Below are 19,859 nucleotides of genomic sequence, written 5' to 3' on the forward strand. Positions count from 1 at the left end.
CTTTAAACTAGGGTTTGGAAATGGAAATGTAGTCATCATTGAGAAAATAAAAGGATTATCCTCACCCTAGACAACTTATTCAATTTAATTTAATTTAATGGGGTATTATAATAAAAAGTTGGTCTGGCAATATTAGTTATCGTAAAAAATTAAGCACCAAATAGTAACAGTTAGTAGACACACATTAGGAATCTATTGACATCACTTACATAAAGATGTGGGTGATCTGAGGTCTAAAGAAAAACAAATACTCTGTAAATCTACATTGCAAGACTTACAAACCATGTACCTTAAGGTTAGGATAAACATAGAGGTAATAGATCTGCAACATACTGTGGAAATCCATTTTCAAGATTGGAATAAAACAAAGGTGTAAAAAAAAAAAAAAAAACTGGGTCAGTAATTAGTTAATTTTTTTTCTGATAAGTAGTAACTAGTTAATATTTTCATATTGTCATCCTCAAAGTGAGATTTATTTCTTGTCTTAAACGGATTCTCCACCACAGTTTCCATCATGAGTGTCACCATTTTCTTTGGCTAGTCTAGATTTCGCGTAAGAGAAGGATGATTGTCTAGGAGATGTCTTGTTTTGCTGGTGTTGTGAATTATGCAAGTTAAGATATGTGTACACAGACATACCAGCAAGGGCAGTGATGGCCCCACAGATACTTGTTGTGCCAGGATTAGAACCAAAGAGAAGGATGCCTCCAAGAAGTAAGACACATGTTTTGAACTGTCCAAGAACAACATGGGTGGTAGCCGAGGTTGCCCTGTGGAACATTTGCAAGAGACACTACATTTCAGAGTGGACATAAAGAAACCCAATGTTGGGAAATCAACTCAATTATTAATTTTCAAAGATATGGCTATAAACTAATGTAGTTTATTTGCACCCCCATGTTTGAAACATGGAAACTTGGTATGAGACACCCACATCGAGTCAAAGATTTATGAATCAAGGTTGACTTACCAGTTTTTCAACCTTGAAATAGAGAAGACTTTAGACTCTATAGCAGTATAAACCTAATGTAACTTACCCAAGTGCTAAAGCACCTGACCACTGAAGCAAAAAGCCAAGAACCGCCGACACGACAATTGCCAATGTGTTAGTGAAGTTCCAATTGAAGGAGAGGAAGCCAGGTGGATCAAGCCAAGGCATCAAAGTCACCAGAAAGAACAACGTGATCGGTGTGGTTTTCCACATTAACCTGCCCAACAATTACACGTTAAGAAATGTGAACAAGTTATCGTACGGGAACTAACATTGAGGAAAAGAAAACAAAAAAATACATGAAGAAATTTGGCAGAAAAGTGAACATACGCCAAGGCAGTCCAATTCTCCTGCTGTTGTAGGTTGGACCAGAGGATCTTATTGACTGCACTAGGTATAATCCATGCCAATGCTACACAAGCACCAAAGAAGTGGAATTGAAGATCGGTAACAGTAGCCACAGCCACACCAATAGATACTACAGTAAGCGCTAATACCTGAAAAATACAGTAATGAGGGTCCCGATTACATACAGGGATGACTAACACAATGCTTCTTATAGTGTTGATAAAAGCAACAAGTGTAGAGAACTTTCCGTTATACAATATGTGCAAAAGATGGCCATCAATCCAGAATGTCCAAATGTTAGGCAACCCTTGTAATGGACCATAGCCCAAGAATTACACTATTTAAATGATCCTAACTGTCTTAGCAAGAGGCCTATCTGAAAGGTCTAAAAGAAAAGGAATCAAAAAATCCAGACCAATGACCACGTAAGCGATGTGATGGAATTCTCAAGAGTATAGAAAGTCTCCCATGTTCCATGCATAGATACCAATTAATAAAAAGTGCTACAGTTTTAAATAACTAAAAAGAAATTAAGTTTTTGGAAAGATATTGAAGTTATATAAGAGAAATTATGTCCTCAATTATTCATACTAGCTTATTTACATACAATATACATCCTTTTAGAACTTCCTCATTCATGTATAGATGCACTGATAATCGAGCCTCACAAAGTCATTGTTTGAAACACACAGTCATGTCCTTCTCCGACTTTCATATATAAAAATAGAAATGAGCAAAAGACATCTCATATTATCAAATCAAGAAACAGTTACCTTCTGATAGGAAACACACTTCCTGAAGAACAAAAATTCCGCAAGAACGATGGTTGGGGTCACAGCAATCTTAGCCATCTGATAGAAACCCACACTGAAAATATAGATATTAAGGTTAAGGATCACCAAATTTCAGTAAGAATAACATGTGGTGTTAAACAGGGATGTCACATCTCACCTATTATACTTCAAACTGACATTAGCAAGGCCATTGGAGAGAGACATGACTATGCCAAGAGCTAGTAAAGAAGAGAATGGAGTTGACTTTGAGGGAGGAGACGCTGGGAGAAGTGAGAGAGCATTGAGAATGGCCATCAAGAACCAGCTCAATGTATAGTGGATGAATGTGAGGAAGATCGGATAATTAAATCCAACTTTCCCAAGCACCTAAAAAAAATACAAATACTCCAGCCCATCAAAATCGAGAAAACTTGTTATTGAACTCCGAGGCATTACTAAATCACACTGAAATAGGAGAGGTTGGGGGACCGGACCAATTTGTTCATCAAGATGATTCCAACAGAAACAAAGAAATTGAAGGAAAGTGCTACTGTTGGACCACATAAACGTTGTTGTTGACGCTTTGCACCTTCAGATGTATGCAGCTCATTAAACAAGGAAGCTCGCAATTCTTCCAATGCTCTCCCTGTGTTGAAGAGGAAAGAAGAAACAGTAAGTGATATACAGATTTGCAGGTTGCGGGTTTGATCCCTGTGAACCACTCTTCTAATCATATGGTTTTTATGATTTATTTTTCTGCATTATTGTGATGAGTAGGTTTAAAGCCTCACTTGTTCCATCTTAAGGTTTTGTCTAATATTATGAAGTATGGACATGAGATCCATGTATATGGTTGATCGAGAAATCACTTCGATGATTGGAAAATCAAAGCTCCAAAAAGCTTTGTTGAAGCTGTATTCAAATGTTTGGTCCAACCTGGACCAAGGAAAGAATGCTCTTGTGGTTTTTAAATTCCTTTGGTCATAAACCTTAAGTGAGGATAAAATAGAGCAAGGACCATTGAAACCACGCATGCATGCAAGCGCACACCATGTAGGACCAGGCTCAAGTCACAAGATACGAGCAAGGTCCATGGGCCCACATGTGGGCTTTGCTCTAATGATTTTTTAGTAAAAAAGAGATTTGATCAATTTTACCAATTCCAATTATATCCAAACATAGTCTGTTGGAGAACGTCTGGATCAATGTATTTCATAAGGCGTCCAAGTGACACCTATGGGAATTGGAACTCTTCATTTTTTTTATAGGTTTGGAACTCTTCATTAAGACGTCTTTTTGAAGAATACATATTCTCTCTCTTATTAGTCATCCAGTTTATGGTACACAGTACCATCTGGAGAGGCCTTTGTTGGGTTTCCTTTATTTATAGAAGGAACCTTCTCTCTTCTATCCAGTACAAAAAAAAAATCATCAGAATTTCTCTCATCAATGTTTCGAAGGTTGCTAAGGCGTCGAATGCATGCTTAAAAGAATTATTATAAGCTTGCTAGCACATTCATCTAATCATTTATTTTCTAATTAGTTGAAAATTAGTATTTATCATTTAAAAAATAGATAAAGATGTATGAACCTAGTATCTATTGGCTTTAATGGTGCACAATGAGTTTGAATTGAGGTTACATATGTAGATACTCCTGAGAAGCCATACTAGAAAGCAACAAGAGAAGGCTTGAAAGAAGGTTGAGTTTTACTAGGCAGGTGGCAACCCATCAAGTGTCAGGTCATATGGGAAATGTCGGCATATGTAGGTATATGTGGCAATTTGTATTTTGCTTTTATGGAGTTAAAATAGTATGTGATTATAATAACTTTGTGTATATTTTTTTTTTATAGTTGGGCCCTTTAGCACCTGAGCCCATTGTGTTACAAAATGTCATGAGCATTTTGTTAACAACAAATCTCAATTCATATTGTCTCTGAATTTTTTATTAATGAAAATTTGTGTTACGTTGACAAACCAATGGTATGATGTCACATGTACAAAGAAAATGGTAAAATCCAAAAAATTTAACCACTTAACCATCTTCACCCTCAATTTGTCTCCACCAAACCAATCAAGTATTTTTTTTCAGTAAACATGGTGTCATGCCATTAATTCATCAGCTCTGCACCATATTTTGTTAACAGAAGATCTCAATTCCTCTATATTGCCGTCTATTATATTTGGTGAGTTATAAATATGTTTTCATGCTTATTTTATCATTCCCTAGAGCATCAATAAAAAATTTCTTAAATTAAAAAGATAATTTTCCTCCCAATCGCCAAGAGCTGATTACCAAGACTGGTCAACCACTCTCTCTCTCTCTCTCTCTCAAGAAAATGGCCAGCTGCTATGGACCTTTTTCATGGACTTAACATAGGGCCCGTTGGACTGGGGTGACAGTTGTCTCCATTTCCTTGAAAGAAGCCTATTTTCCAAACTAGGTTGAAAGTTTTCATTTTGGAGATCAAACAATACCCTGCATTGAAATTTAATATCTTGCAAACGGTATTCAAATTTTCAAGATAAATTACAGAATTTGAGAAATCACCTATAGTATATGTATACAAGTGATCCAATACACATACAATATTTTTATCATTTTTGAGGGTATTTGTTTGAATGGGATCTGTTTCTGCACTAAAATTGAGTATATAATCTAATAGGGGTAAATTTTGGGTTCAAAAAAAATAATCTAATAGGGCTTTGGGTTCTAAATTTTGAGTGTTTAAGACCTTGGATGAAAGGAGACTTGACAGCACTGAAGACTTCACTTCTATCCAAATTACTAACAGAAAAGAAAAAAAGAAAAAAAGAAAAAAAAAACCATTCTTTTACCCAAAATTTCGTCCCTAGAGAAAATAAATAAAACCCCCCAAAAACCTGTTTTTTTTTTTCCTGTAATTTAAGAAGAAAAGGGAGAATTTGTCCCTTCAGATCATCATTTTGAACCAGAAAAAATGTGTTTTCATGCTCAAAAAAGCCATCCAAACAAGCAAAAGCTGCATTGGAACTAAAATCAATGAAACCCCAGAAACCCTCATCTTCAAAAACTGGGAGAAATATAGCGAAATCAGGGAAAAACAGAAGAAGAAGAAGAAGAAAAAGAACAAAAATCAGGGAAAAGAAAAAGAACAAAAATCAGGGAAAAATTAGAGAGAGAGAGAGGAGATGTATGTATGTATGTATGTACCTCTCTCGCCTGCATCACTGTCCTTACGCTTTAGTATCTTTCTCACATCTTTCCTAATAATGAAATTAAACATCTTTCTGCTACACAGCATTGCTTTTACAGACCTTCAATTGCATAAATACACACAGAGAGAGCGAGAGAGAGAGAGAGAGAGAGAGAAGATTGCAGAGAGTTCGAGGAAGTAAAAGAGAAAGAAAATGGAGGAGAGAGAGAGAGAGAGAGAGGTGGTGGTGGCACGTGAGTGAGGTTTAAGAGAGAGGTGATGGGGAGAGGAAGAAGTTGTCGAAAGTGCGGAAAGACGGAGAGATTGAAGGAATCACGCGCACACCCGCCGACAGTTGAGTTGAGTGGAGCAAACTTAGTGACAAATTCAGTTATTTCGTATTCTCTATTTTTCTATTTACTCATTTATCCTTATATCTAATCTAATATGTACCATGGTGCGTTCTACACCTCCACTACACGCGTCTTTCCCTTGGGACAAAATTTATATTGCCACACCAACATTAATTATATTTTGGGTGAATCTTCATTTCATGTGTTCAATATTCATTTTATTTCTTAAAACATGTATTCATCATTCTTGTGAACTAATCATTTTTAATATTTACGAATTCATATATATATATATATATATATATATATATAGCAATGAATTTATTGATTATAAAAGTGATGAATTCACTAACTTTTGAAAAGAGATCTGCTTTTGCCACACCAACTTTTGCTAATGGCACCTCAATTTAGTGCATTTTTAGATGATTTATATAAGCATTGGTGTGGTATCAGCAAAGTTTGTGTGGCAATAGCAATTCTCTTTAAAAATTACCAGACAAGGATGTTCACATCATTTAATTTTTGATGTGAGATGCTCTAATATCTGCATTTTATATAACCTACTTTACATCATCACAGCAAGGCAAATCAAAGATGTCGACTTTTTTGTTTTTGGTACCGACATTTTCATTATTGTGATTGCATGCAATACTTAATTTTATACAATTTGGGATGCAATGATAAAAAAGTTGTTGCGACAAATATAAGATAAGATTTTGTTAAATGTCCTGAGATCTGATTTTTGTACTGAAACTACCCTAAAAATATTTTCGTTGTACTTGTTTTCAAGGTGTATTTAATGCACTTTAATATTTGTCCTAAGAGCACACATTAACAAAATCCTGTAAGATATTAACCGAATTGATCAAGATTTGTTATACTACAAACGATGCTTTAGAAAATTATTGACAAATCTGATGGTTAGGACCATGAATTGAAGATGATCAAGATTCTATTTAACCGATTTTTGAGAACTTACTTTATCACATTGACTACTTCTTGTAATAATACTCGAATTAATGTAATTATGTATGGAAGAACACATAAGGACATAAATACACACTATATATCTACCCTTAATTCTTCTTCTTGTGTTTTCTTCTAAACAAAAAATTATAATAAAGATCAAAGAAAAAAATTAAGTAAACAAAGTTTAACAAGAGAGAGGAAGAATGAAAGAAATAAAAGGAGAGTACCTAAACCCTGCCAACAATGGATAACCTCTCGACTACCATGACAAAGCACCTCTCTCCCTCCCTCCCTTAGAAACTCAAAAACCATTCTTCTTAGAATCTAAAAGAAAAAAAAAAATCATTCCTCGTCTTCGAACTCGTAAAAGTTCTTATTCATCTTCTCTTTGAAATCCATTCACCTATTCAAGACCTCTCTCTCTCTCTCAATTTGGATTTTAAGAGGAATAAAAGAAAAGAATTGTTGGTGAAAAAGACAGACTAACAAGGGTGTTACAGGAAAAAGTTGGTCTAGAAACTTAGAATCATCAATCAGGCCACATTGAGTTTTGGTGTTTAGATCTACAAAGGTTGGCCTAATATTTATCATGGCAGCTGTAAATAAATGTGACAAGTGTATCAGATTCGCTATAAACGTTAGAGAGCAAAATTGTAATCATATGAAGTTGTTCCTTGTCCCATGACAGCGTTAGGTGAACCGTGAACGTTGCACTCGTGCTCTTCCTCTTCAAGCAAAGTGACCGTTAAGTAGAGACAAAGTTAACCAATTATGCTTATTGGTTCACCAAATTGGATCGTGTACAGGTTTACACATTTATTACATGACCCTACATCTGTCCTATTGTGACAGCTCTCCTAAGGTGAAGAGGCCCACACATAACTCTGAGATACCCTTGTTATTTTCAACTAATTACATGCCCCACCCCCTCACCTCGCTCTAATTTTTGCCCCCACCACTCATTCTTTTTTAAAGATAACATTGCCTCTTGGCTGGGCCTTATCTCATAGATTAATTGAAAATAACTTAAATATCTTTTTATTCAACTTCCAAGTAAAAAACTTTTGAATTTCTCCCCAAAACGTTTCATCTTCAATCTCTTCAAGTGTATCATTAACTATTGCATCCACTACAAGAAAATCCTATCTCCGGTCCTAAGTCCACAATCCATGATGCATATAGTGGGGTATGTCTAATTAATACTACGGATTGATCTATGCGTCAATTCAAGTTTTGGCTTAAATCGGATGTTTATGATTTTTTTGCTTACTCTAGGTTGTGATGCACAAGTGTGCTTACTAGTGGAAGGGAATGGTTAAAATCCTCATCTACAAAACTCGAGATGATTGCTACAAGATATAAGGCACCATATTCTTCTTCTTTGATCATTTTTTTCAGTTTGAAGGAATATTTGTGACTCATTATAATGTTCAAGTCAAGTTTTACTTTTATGTGAAATTTTATTTGATTATATTTAAAGATATGATCTGACTGTTAGGTGATTACATGATTTAGACCATTTTACTAATTGATTCTAAGATCTAAGATTTGAGATGAAATGAGCTAAAGATTATTTTCATGACTCCTCGAGATAGAGTGATGGATATATGCAAGTGTCCTCTGCAATTGCACTTCTTCCTTATCATAATCAAAAGAATTGTCAGAGATCAATGTGGAGACACATGGGCGTTGAGCATTGAAGATGCCATGTGCTTTTATGTAACATTTCAAATTGCATGTCCCACAAACCTTGGACCCATGCACACCATCATATGTGTTCCTCGTAGTCAAATAGAAAATGGGAATAATTTCATTTTTTAAACTGAGGAGAGGGAAATGTAGGCCCGAGTAATTTTGGCCAAGGGTATGAGGACATATTTACCGAAGACCCACGGAAGTTATGTTCTCTTGTCTTTGATATTTGATTTCTGATTTCATGTCGGCTTTGTTTGACTGGCTGTCCCTTATTCCTCAAATTAAGTGGGCCCTGTTTGGCTGCAAGTTTTAACTTTGTGTGTGTGTGTGTGTGGGTGTGTGTTGGGTGGGGGTGGGGGGAGTAAACAAGGGTCATTGTTGTAGTGGTGTTCGAACTCCTATTTCTCACTTGATGGATCTATGAAAGCCCAAACAATCTCCAATACAAGTCATGGATCTAAGAAAATCAACAAAAATTTGGTCAATAGGTCATATTCTAGCTAGGTTGGCCCTGATCAGTATTTAACCCAGTCAAAATTAATCCAATTTAAGGAATGATCTTAAGCCTAATGTCAATCTAGTAGAAACAAATGAAGTCATCATTGCCGTAGTTTCTAAGGTAAACATGAAGGCAAGTGTTAAAGACTAGGTTGTGGACTTTTGTGGCCATCAAACACATTTGTGGCGACAGAAGTGTTTTAATTCTTCTACAATTGTGGGATCAATTTTGGTATTGGTTGGTTTTGATATCCATCTAACTCAATCATTCTTCATTTATTGATCACTTGCACTGGTTTACTGTCCATTCCTTATATACTACAGTTCACTTGTGTCGTAGGCACCCTCTTTTGGATTTAGGGGGTAACAATAGAAAAAATAAAATTAGGGGTATTTTTTTTTTTTTGAAGTTAAGGGTTAGAAGATGAAAAATAATAAAATGAGTTAAAGGAGTAAAAGAGAAAATATTAAAATCATGGCCTATCAACATTTCCTATCATTATTGTTTAAATACTAGCTTAAATTTTATACCCCAATAGAGTCAACTCTCCATTCCATTGCAAACAAAGAAAAAAAAAGAAAAAGAGAAAGAGTATCAGAACCACAATAATTGGAGAACTCCCACATAAAAATGAAGTAAAAAATAAATAAATCTATAAAGGTTCTAAAAATTGTTCTTTGTTTTTTCTTTTTTTTTTTTTTTCTGGAAATTGCCTAATGATATAAGAATTCTAGATACCATCTGCCAATTTTTTTTTATTTTTTATTTTTTTTCTAATCGCAGGGCGACCATGTATATCGACAATCTTCTCCTTTCATCTTATTCCCTTCCACATCTCTTAATTCCTTAACCTTATCCTACAAAATTTCAATCACCTCTTTAAGAAATTTTTTATTTATTTATTAGGGATTTGTAATCATTGACCCGAGCACTAAAATCCTTTTGTAAAAATTGCTCATCTTGAATCCAATGCCTACAACAGCAATCACACAAACTTAATCCAAAAATGATAGCTAGGAAATTCGTTTCAAGAAAATTTTAATTCCTTGGAAAAAAGATCATGGGAAAATGATATAGTACAATAAAAAATGCCACAATTTTATTCAAGTGCAAAAAAAATGAAAAGAAGCGAATGCTAACATCAAATGCTTCATGATTCGTTTAGTCAACCCCAAATCTTTGGACATGACTTCAATGATGATGATTTTGATCTAAATGTCTAGTTTTAACCTATCAATGTCTGACAATTATTTTCTATCATGAATAAGAAGGTTAAGATAGTTTTCTCTTTTATAGTAAAATTTTTAAAAAAAAAGTGTCACAATTAAGGTTTATCAAATTAGAGAGGTCCTTTACTTTTATATATTTTTTTTAACTTCAAATTTTCTTTATTCCTATAGATTGGGTTTCTTCTTCCAAGTTTGATGGTGTCATTATGCTCTTTTAGGATTTATCGATGTTTAAGGGAATTACCTTGGAGAAAAGGGTGCTCTTGTTACAATTAAAACAAAGAGCCCATTTGAGATTTTAGCAAAAAATAGAAAAATCGCCATTATTTAGAACAAAGTGACTATTTCACAGGTTTAAAGTAACAATTTCGTAGCTTCAAAGTGAAATTGTTACTTTAAACCTATGAAATAGTCACTTTAAAAACCTCCGAATTCGTTATTGTTCACGTTTTGGTAATTAATATGAACGATGAGCCGGAATCGTAAGTTCGTCAAAAGTCGATCACTTTTTCATAAATATTTCTATTCTATACCTTTCTCCATTTATTTTTATTATTTTATCATTGTTAGGTTTGTTGATTATTTTATACATTCAAATCTCAACATGACTACTATTTTGTCCCAATAGAATCAATCAATCGTATATCTCAAACAATCATTCATAAACAAAATCTAGCTCAAGTTATCATTACTTACCTTGTGCCATTGCTAAACTTTTAATCCAATATTTTTGAATATGCTCCATTTAATCTCTTTTTTCCTCGTGTTTTGCAAAATCTCAATTGGATTGGTCTTTTCTTCTAGATTCACCTTCTCCCTTCTCTTTATTTCGATTGGCTAAGTTTTTTGTGATCAATGGATATCACTTTTTTTATGTCAACGTTTCGTGTCCTTTCAACAACTTTAATATAGGGTTAGCCAATCCCTTTTATAGATGAAGGTTGAGGGTCTAGATTAATTCTTTTAGTAAGTTTAATATCCATTAAGGTCTCCTACTAATTTCTTAAAGAATATAATTCTAATGATATTGGATTTCCATTTATGATTGATATCTATTATATTATAGAATCCACGTGCAATTTTGAAACTAAAATCACGGAGGTCAATAAGGCCAAAACGCCACATGGGCTCTAATAGGATCTCCATTTTGGTTCAATTCGTGTATTGCAAGGATTACGTTCTAAAACTTCTAAAGGAGAATTTGCTTTTTTACAGGGGCATTTCTCGCGAACACAAGCTATAGTCAGATATGAAATGATTGTGCTTTGAAACAACTTATGATTGATGACACTATTGTTGGGTGTGAGACACCACAACAACATCCCAATCAATGAAGTATAGAAGGCAAGTGAAAAGCTTAAAGAGATTAAGTAGAAAGAACCATACGGAGGTGACGATGGTTCTCGAGAGTATAGTTAATTAGAAGGGATGATACGAAGGTGAAGAGGAAGACTATATTTCTAACAAAGATAGAGATGGAGGTTTTGATGAACTTTGAAATTTCCATTTTTGATTATTTTAATGATAAGGAATAAATGATTGAAGCACAAACATAAATTGGCAGAATTTATATTTTGTGACTACAGTTTACCTTGAATTTCAAATCAGTAATATTCAATTTTCTTTTATTCTTCATTTTTGTTTTCGACCCTTAATCATTTAATCATTATTGTTTGAAACCCCACACTCACAACTATTGCTAATCTCATTTACAACACAATCACAAATCTAAAAAATACACAAGACCACCATATTTTGCAACATTGATTTCCATTATAATTTTCATTTCCTTCGGAGAATTGGTCTTCAATAAAATGCCGAATGTGTTTGTCTTCAATGGAATGATGAACGTGATGATCCTGTACACGAGGACAAACATGTTGGGTCTTCAAAATAATGTCTCTGGGCCTCTTCGAAGTATAAAACGCTTTATAACACACTCCCTTATAACCAGAAACATATCTGTAACATTCTTCCCACATTGTATGTATATATGCCCAGCCTACACCCCATAAGTACAATATTTGGATTCCATCAAGTCCTAATGCTTCTAAAATATATAAATCATCTATGATTATATTTTATTTAGATATTTGACCCTTTGAAGTATTTTTTTGAATATATTGATGGAAACGTCATTATTGTTATAGGAACGGATACTGTTATGGATTGCGACTCTTTTTATAAAGGATAAATTACACTTTAACCCCTAAAATTTGGCATAATTTTATGTTGACCTCTTAACATTTTAACAATTGTATTTACCTCCCTAGAATTAGGACATAAAATGGGTCAGATTTTATTTGAAATCTGAGTGACCCAAATCTGAATTTAGTGGGTTTGGATCTTCGGAATAAACCTGAACAAAAAAAATGAGTTGAATATGGGTTGATATCCCTTGACTTGAGTCGGATCCCGGTTAGATATGACTCCATCCTTATATCTTCCTAATCTGAATGATAAGTTTGCTTTGAAAATATATTTTTAGATTTTTCAAAATACAACATGAATTCTTATTAAATATAAAATAATAATAATATAGCAATCAGAGAAGAAATATAGCAAAAAAGTGTTGGATGATCCGAAATTACCTGACCTGACCAATTAGAATCAAATAGTCCAGTCATGTCGGATCCGGATTTAGTGAAAGCAAATGGTTTGGATATTGTTTAGTTAATATGATCGGAATAAAAAAAATTGGCTCTAGATATGAATATACTCAATTCTGGACCGAACCCGACCCATTTTAAGCCCTACATAGAATTGTCTAATGGACTCACATCTACTTCTCGTCAATGAAATTATTAAAAAATGATTTTTTACTTTTTATAAAAATATTTTAATATTTTTAAAATGTAATTCTAGTTAGGGGTAGCAATGGCTCTGTTCCGATTCGATTCCTATGAAAATTAAACCCATAACTACTATATTTTTCAATTCCGGTTTTAAAATACGTGGAATCAGAATTGGAACCACCAAAAATTACAGGTACCCATCGGTTCAAAAAATATTTCAAAATCTTTATAATAATAAAAAATTCCTTATAAAAAATAACATATTATTTGCAAATTATCAACTTAATAGTAATTTGTTTCACTAAATTAACATTTGGAACAGTAATCCCCTTTTGGTGATATGGGAGGTAAATGCAATTGTCAAAAATGTTAGGGGCCAACGTAGATTTATGCCAAACCGTAAAAGTGTAATTTACCCTTCATAAGTATAGTGACAAAGTTCAGATTCCATAATTATTTGACAAGGGTTCAATTTGGTTAATTCAGATAAATTTGAAAAAGTTTTGAAAAAAATCAACAATATTTCAGATATTATACAAAATATTTTATTGGACTCCTTACCAAAACGTATCATCATCATCAACCTCTCTCTTTAAATCCTAATCTCTTTGATGTTTGAATGTTGAAAAAACAATAAATTGTGTGAAATGTTAAGCCCATATTTCTTTGGGATCGTAATACAAAAGCAATAAATTGTGTTCTCTATTTCCCCTACAACTATCATCTCTGCACTTCAATCTTCATTACCAGTCCGCTCACATCCATCTGTCTTCCAAAGAAATCCAACCCAAGCGGACTGACCCATAACCATAAAATTTCAAATCTTTGTTAATCCACTTCACCCTGCCAAAAAACCGACTTCATTTCAACACAAATCCACGCTGTGCAAAGGCACATGTATTGGAAGGACTTATTTGTAATTTAAAATATTAATTAAAAGGTGATTTTGAAGATCATATAGTAAAAATGATATTTTGTAAATTTGAAAATTAACCAAAGTGATTTTAAAGATGTGGTATTGCAATTTTCTTGATTTTTGACTAAAATGACCTTTAATTATATTAAATTTAAATGTTGCAGTGGGGACATTTTTGAATTCCAAATTTTAGTGTCAAACCACTTCTACTCCGCCTTCTCTCATTATAATAGTAAAGATAAATACCCTTAACTAAAAATTAAAATAAAATAAAACAAAACAAAAGTCTGAGTTGAGTTTTTGTGTGATAATTAAACTATTGCGGGAACAAATTATAAGGATGATACAAGAAAAGGTTGGTGTGGCAATAGAAGTTCTCTTAATTTACAAGCAACAACGAAGATATTTGATAGAAAAAGTAGTCTAATCCACCAAAACCATGCCAGGGTGGGTATGTTATCAGTGTGAGGGAGGAGTATATCAAGTATTCACCAAAACTAGGAGGGCTAGGGGTACGATCCTCATGTCAAATTAAATTTCATAATATCTTAGGAAGGGCCTTTGCCAGTACAAGACCATCAATTAATTTTATTTGGTAAATGATGGCATAACTCCATAAGAAAATTTTAGCCCAAATTATTTAGGATAATGTAAGGGTGTCAATGGGCACCCATTTATCTGGAGCCAAAATCAAAAACCTCAATTCCAATTGTTTTTTTATTGAAATTAATTAGAATCAGATCTAAAATAGAATCAAACTAATAGGAGCCATAACCATTAGATTATTTCCAATGGGTACCCGTGGGTGCCAGGAAATAAAACTATGCATTGGAACTTAAAATGTACCATCTCCTCTAGAAGTTTATTACTAACCGAGAAGTTGGAATTTTAATTTTTGAAAGAAAAAAAACACCCTAGTAAAACAAATTATAATTGAATTGTTACTTTGTACATAATATGTAATATTTAAAATAAAATAAAAAAACTTTATAATGATTTAAAATATATATTTTTACCATTCAATTCTTGATAATCAAAATCGATGGGTACCCGTGTTTTTTGGCAAATCCAATTCCACTTATTGTAGAGCCAGAAACGGAACAGAAAAAAAATTAATGATTATGGTTATAAGTTTCTTAAGAACCAAACTGGAACAAACCCCATTGACACGCCTAGGATAATACTTTAAAAAACTTAAATTTGAAACCGACTAGTTGCACACCACTAGGGAGTTGGTTACACCCAAATTATTAAATAAAATAAAAATACATTTTTTTAAATATTTGTTCTTCATAGTCTCTCTTAACATTCAAGGGGCTTTCACAATTTTGTTCATAAATTAAATTTAAAAAAATATAGTTAGTTAACCTCTCAATTTAGGTTTTTAAATAAATTTTCTACTAGTTTTATCTAGATATCCGTTATTCATAGAACCCTACCGATCATTAATATAAAAAAATGAACTTATACAAGGCCCAACCCTCATTAGACCACACTGTTTGAGGAACAAATTATATAATGCCATGTGCGTGGGAATGGAAATACAGGTTACCTAGGGAGTCCATTGCCCTATTTGATCACATAACCTACATTCTCTTTCGCATTTCACACTCGTGCAAACAACATTAGTAAAGCAATTCATGCATAGTAGATAGCTAGCCATAAGAGGAAAATAAGGAGTCTAGCTTATATACTTCAGATCTGCACAGGGAGGGGGTGCTCAACCACCAAAAGTTGAGGATTATCATGCAGAACCATGGCGCACCAAAAGCCCATCTGCTCCTTTGATCTAAGGATGTGGCTTCAGGTACTAACATGGAAGATGGAGCCACCGAGCATTCATATTGGACTTGTGCCAAATTGAGACCACGTAAATCTAAGAGTTGGCAGTCTTAAGCCTTAACAGCATTTCCTTCTATCATTTCAGCCCATCAAATCAGAAAATGAATCCTACGTATAACAATTCTAAAAGAAAGGGCTAGAGGTGGAACATAATTTTTTTTTTTTTTTCGGTGGTGGGGTTGGGGGGGAATTAGTGAAAGAGTCAGAGAACACAAACAACTGCAATAGCAAACAAGAAGGTTTTATAATGATGTGCATCAGCACTCATCAGCATAAAGTTACTTGAATCAAATTACCAGTAAAACATTACGATGACAGTCATAGTGAATGGTTTTTATTTCATCAAGTGCTGCCACGCATTAAACCAGACAAAGTATCTTCTTTGCCGCAAGAAAAAAAAATGAAAACAGCTAAAAGACAGTCTTCCTTGACCAAATCCACCAAAAGGAACCCATTGATCCAGCATCCTGGAAAGAGGAAAAAACAAATCCGAATTTCATGATATTCAATCAGTCGCACAAAACAAATGCTAATGTTAAAATTAAACACCTATGGTTTATCTTTAGGTCAAACAAAAAACCCAAGTATGGTGAAGGATTCACCACCAATGAATAAATATAGAAAATTCCAACGGAAATTATCATGTGGTTTATCTGACTACAATTTGACCTGGGACTTGAACAGAGATAAAATTAGAGAGTTGCTATTGCCACACCAATTTTTTCTAACATTGGACCAACTGTGTGCAATTCTTTGGTGAATTATATGGCATTACTAAAAGTTGGTGTGGCAATAGTAGCTCTCTAAAATCATATTTTTCTTTTACCAATCTTCATCATCATCCTCCGTAAATTAAAGATTAACAGTAGAACTGTTCAACAGTGCTAGATACCACGTATATGTAATATTAGAATGATCTTGATGATTGTTTGAGTCATGATATTATACACTGTTCAACTGTGTGTACACAAGTATTTTCTACCTGTATGAGCATATGATCAATATTATGTTTATATCTATAAAATAAAACACAAAGGCTGGCTTTCCTATGTCCATCCCCTTAAGAGCATCTCCAATCTAAGTCTTCAAATTGAATTTCAACCGGTTCATCTTTAAATCACTATTCATTCTATATATTCACTCACTTAAAAATAAATAAAAATAGAATATAATAAGTAGGGGACAAAATGATATTTAAAAAATGTCCCATGACAAGAGAAGGTCAAAAATGACATTTATGAAGAAAAAAAAAAGGGATATAATAGGTATTTACAAATTGTAAATAGTGATGGAGATGGTCTTCAAAGATTCTCTCTCCCCTCTATATTTGATGATGCGAACAGTGATATGGGGGAGGAGGGGTATATTCATTTTGACCACCAGTTAGAGTTTGGTTTAGAAGCCTCCATCTCTATATTTAGAAATTTGAAAACTGGTTGGAATTGCTCTCATAGAGAGGACAAATTCAATCACACACACATCTAGATGACAACTTTTACTTTTATTCCCCCTTCCCTTCTCCCCTTTTTAAGAATAACGCTCAATTCTACCACCTTTCCAAGAAGTAAAATCCTTTCCTTACTAATATAGTAAGATTTTGAGCCTTACTAAGGGTCATTTTGGTCAAATGGATAACCACATAAAAAATCCAACACCACGGCCCTCTAAGTTCATCAAAAAACTCAGATCCAACAAACAAACAAGAAGAACACAATTTCTTTTGAACTAGATCCAATGTTTTGAAAATGGACGGCTACATAACTTCCACATAACTCCCAAATTTAAAAATGAAATTCAACAGTGAAAAATAACTTTTGTTCAAAAAAAAAAAAAAATTCAAAATTCATAGAATTTCATCCTCTACAACCTTGAAGCATCGGATCATGTTTTTGGATGCTAAGAGGTGAGCCCAAGGACCCTTAGTAAGGGTGAAATCCTTACTTAGTAAGGATAGGGGTACTCTTCCAAGAATATCCCACCAACTTTATTGCCTTTCCTTCCTATTTCCAATAATACCTTACAACTTTATTGTCTTCCACTTCTCCTCATTTCCAATAAATAATACCCCCCAACTTTATTGCTTTTCCTCTTCAACTTCTTAACCACAATGAGGATGCATGTGCTGTAAGTACAGGCAAACTCTAGTACATCTACATAGGACAAGTTGGTAAGTTTGGTATCCAAGTTCATTTAAACATTTTGAAGTTCATGGCTTCAGATTTTCATTAGACCCTACACAGGGACATATTTAAAAAAAGAAAGAAAAAAATTGAATTTTGCATTAGAGAATCCTCAGGCACAATTGTTTGATAAACAATGCCCAAATATTCTTGTAATGTACATAGTAATCCTCAATGTCGGGTGCAATAGTGCCAATGAGTGGCCATCATCCTGACACAAATTGTGCCATAATATTATGAATGATAAGTCAAAGATGCTCACTACTTCTGAAGAAACAGCTTCAGTTGGGATGTGGAGTGGCTACTCATAACAGAAACTTCATTTCAATTGCTGACAGCTGTCACGAGAAAAAAGTTTAACATTGTTGATGTCTTCAAATCTTTTCTTACAACCTCAATCCATGACTTTTCAGCTTTCATCTCACCCTTTTAGACTCTCCCAATATGCACCAAAGAACTCCTTTTCACAGGTCCAATCATTGATCGTCGTTTTTTAGCCCAAATCATCTCAAACAACATCTTCATTTTCTCCCCCCATCAGGGCTACTCCTATCCCCCCTCAATTGTGATTATATCTGATTTTTTTCCCTTGCTTGTCTTTCCATTAATTCATCTCAACATCACCAAGGGACTTATAGATCCTAAAGTTATTAACTAGAGTACAATGTACAGGCAAACACATCCAATAAATGATAGAAAGCAAGAAAAATACCACATACCACAGAAAAATTATAACATACATCAACAAAACTCGTTCTAGTTTTTGATCTATCTAATTGACAGAAAATTTTCATGAAAAATCTGAATTAAACAACAATTGATAACATCCAATCAATAATTCGTTCAATTTCCCTAAACTATTCTACGAATCAGGTAATGATTCCCATATCACATAAATAATCGATATGCTCTATCTAATTAACGAAAAAATTCAGGAAATTTTTGAATTAAACAACAATGGATAAAATCCGATCAATATCATTTAATTTCCCTAAATTATTCTACAAATCAGTTAATGATTCCAATATCACATAAATAAACGAAATTCTCTAACTAACTAACGAAAAAAAATCAGGAAAATTTTTGAAGTAGACAATAATCGATAACATCCGATCAATAATTCGTTCCATTTCCCTAAATTATTATAAAAATCAGTTAACGATTCCAATATCACATAAATAATCCGAATCCTCGCATAAAATCGAATTCACCGAAATACCTGTATCGAAGGAACGATAGATTGGATCCGGTTAATGGCCGCCATGTTCCTTCGCGTGTTGTTGGTGTTCAAGATGACGACGCTCTTCAGGGAGAGCGACAAGGTATGAGAAGATCATCCCACCAAAGCAGACATGGTAGATCGGATCGGGAGAGCTGGTCAAGATGTACTTGCGATGGTAGTTATCCAAGCCTTTGTTGATCGATTTCTTCACGAAATCGAGGGAGAACATTGGTTTCAGATGCGAAGGAAGATCCTTCACTTTCATTCCTCTGATCTCGTTGTAGAAGCTCCTCATCGCCATTAGAGTTACAATACGAGATCAATTCCCAGATCTTAGAAACCCTAACCCTAGTTTTTTTTTTTTTTTTCCTCTGTGGTAGTCGCTGGAACCCTATCAACTTCTTTTATGTTCCCGTCTTTATTTTCCAACGTCGGGAATAAAGTATATTGGTAAGGGTGGTTTAGTCAGAATATAGAAAAAAACGATGGCATTTTCTAATTGGGTGATTTAGACATACCTCCTCGTTTTGGTGAATATTTTGAATTACCCCTCTTTATTTTCAGACGATGACATGCCCCTTGTTTTTCTTCCCAAAACCAATCTTCAACATCTTTGATAAATAATTTTTTACCACCCCTTTCAACTTTAATATTATGAGTGTGTTTGATTAGTGAGAGTTAAACTTGAGAGTTGATCTCTAAGTTCGACCTTGAAAATGAACGGTGAGGGTTGATTTTAATATCCTCATTTGGTAGATCTTGATAAATAGGGATGAATGAAGGGCAAAGGATTCGAATTAGGGTTTCCTCTAAAAAATCCCTAATTCATGGAGAGAGAGAGAGAGAGGACTGAGCATGGCATTCACTGTG

At 33.8% G+C, this 19,859-nt stretch overlaps 2 protein-coding genes across 3 annotated transcripts; both read right to left on the reverse strand.

Moving 5' to 3' along the window:
- Positions 1 to 234: 234 nt before the first annotated feature.
- On the reverse strand, positions 235 to 7,126 carry LOC147397541 (nucleotide-sugar uncharacterized transporter 2-like). 2 transcript variants are annotated; one of them, XM_086449290.1, is made up of 7 exons: positions 6,839 to 7,126; positions 2,607 to 2,758; positions 2,291 to 2,499; positions 2,113 to 2,206; positions 1,322 to 1,488; positions 1,038 to 1,208; positions 235 to 770 (listed from the first exon to the last, which is right to left on the reverse strand). In XM_086449290.1, the coding sequence occupies exons 1-7, from the start codon at positions 6,921 to 6,923 to the stop codon at positions 485 to 487; spliced, it is 1,164 nt and encodes a 387-aa protein (XP_086305416.1). In that variant the 5' UTR covers positions 6,924 to 7,126; the 3' UTR covers positions 235 to 484. The 2 variants fall into 2 exon arrangements, with proteins under 2 accessions (XP_086305416.1, XP_086305414.1); XM_086449288.1 differs by lacking the exon at positions 6,839 to 7,126 and adding an exon at positions 5,307 to 5,708.
- An 8,681-nt stretch (positions 7,127 to 15,807) lies between these two features.
- LOC147397542 (ATP-dependent RNA helicase) lies at positions 15,808 to 19,400 on the reverse strand. The gene is made up of 2 exons (XM_086449291.1): positions 18,987 to 19,400; positions 15,808 to 16,054 (listed from the first exon to the last, which is right to left on the reverse strand). Exon 1 carries the CDS (start codon positions 19,288 to 19,290, stop codon positions 19,018 to 19,020), a length of 273 nt encoding a protein of 90 aa, XP_086305417.1. The 5' UTR covers positions 19,291 to 19,400; the 3' UTR covers positions 15,808 to 16,054; positions 18,987 to 19,017.
- Positions 19,401 to 19,859: the final 459 nt, after the last annotated feature.

The sequence above is a fragment of the Akebia trifoliata genome, chromosome 8 (genome assembly GCF_017979445.1).
Source record: "Akebia trifoliata isolate Shusen 1 chromosome 8, ASM1797944v1, whole genome shotgun sequence".
Taxonomy (NCBI): Eukaryota; Viridiplantae; Streptophyta; class Magnoliopsida; order Ranunculales; family Lardizabalaceae; genus Akebia; species Akebia trifoliata.

What these genes read in the sequence shown, in the direction of transcription:
- LOC147397542 (XM_086449291.1), bottom strand. Translation starts at nt 19,290, where the DNA reads ATGGCGATGAGGAGCTTCTACAACGAGATCAGAGGAATGAAAGTGAAG.
- LOC147397541 (XM_086449288.1), bottom strand. Translation starts at nt 5,397, where the DNA reads ATGCTGTGTAGCAGAAAGATGTTTAATTTCATTATTAGGAAAGATGTG. An exon ending in GTCAGTTTGAAGTATAATAG is followed by an intron (nt 2,207 to 2,290) that starts GTGAGATGTGAC and finishes CTATATTTTCAG; the next exon opens with TGTGGGTTTCTATCAGATGG. An exon ending in AGTGTGTTTCCTATCAGAAG is followed by an intron (nt 1,489 to 2,112) that starts GTAACTGTTTCT and finishes TGTATTTTTCAG; the next exon opens with GTATTAGCGCTTACTGTAGT.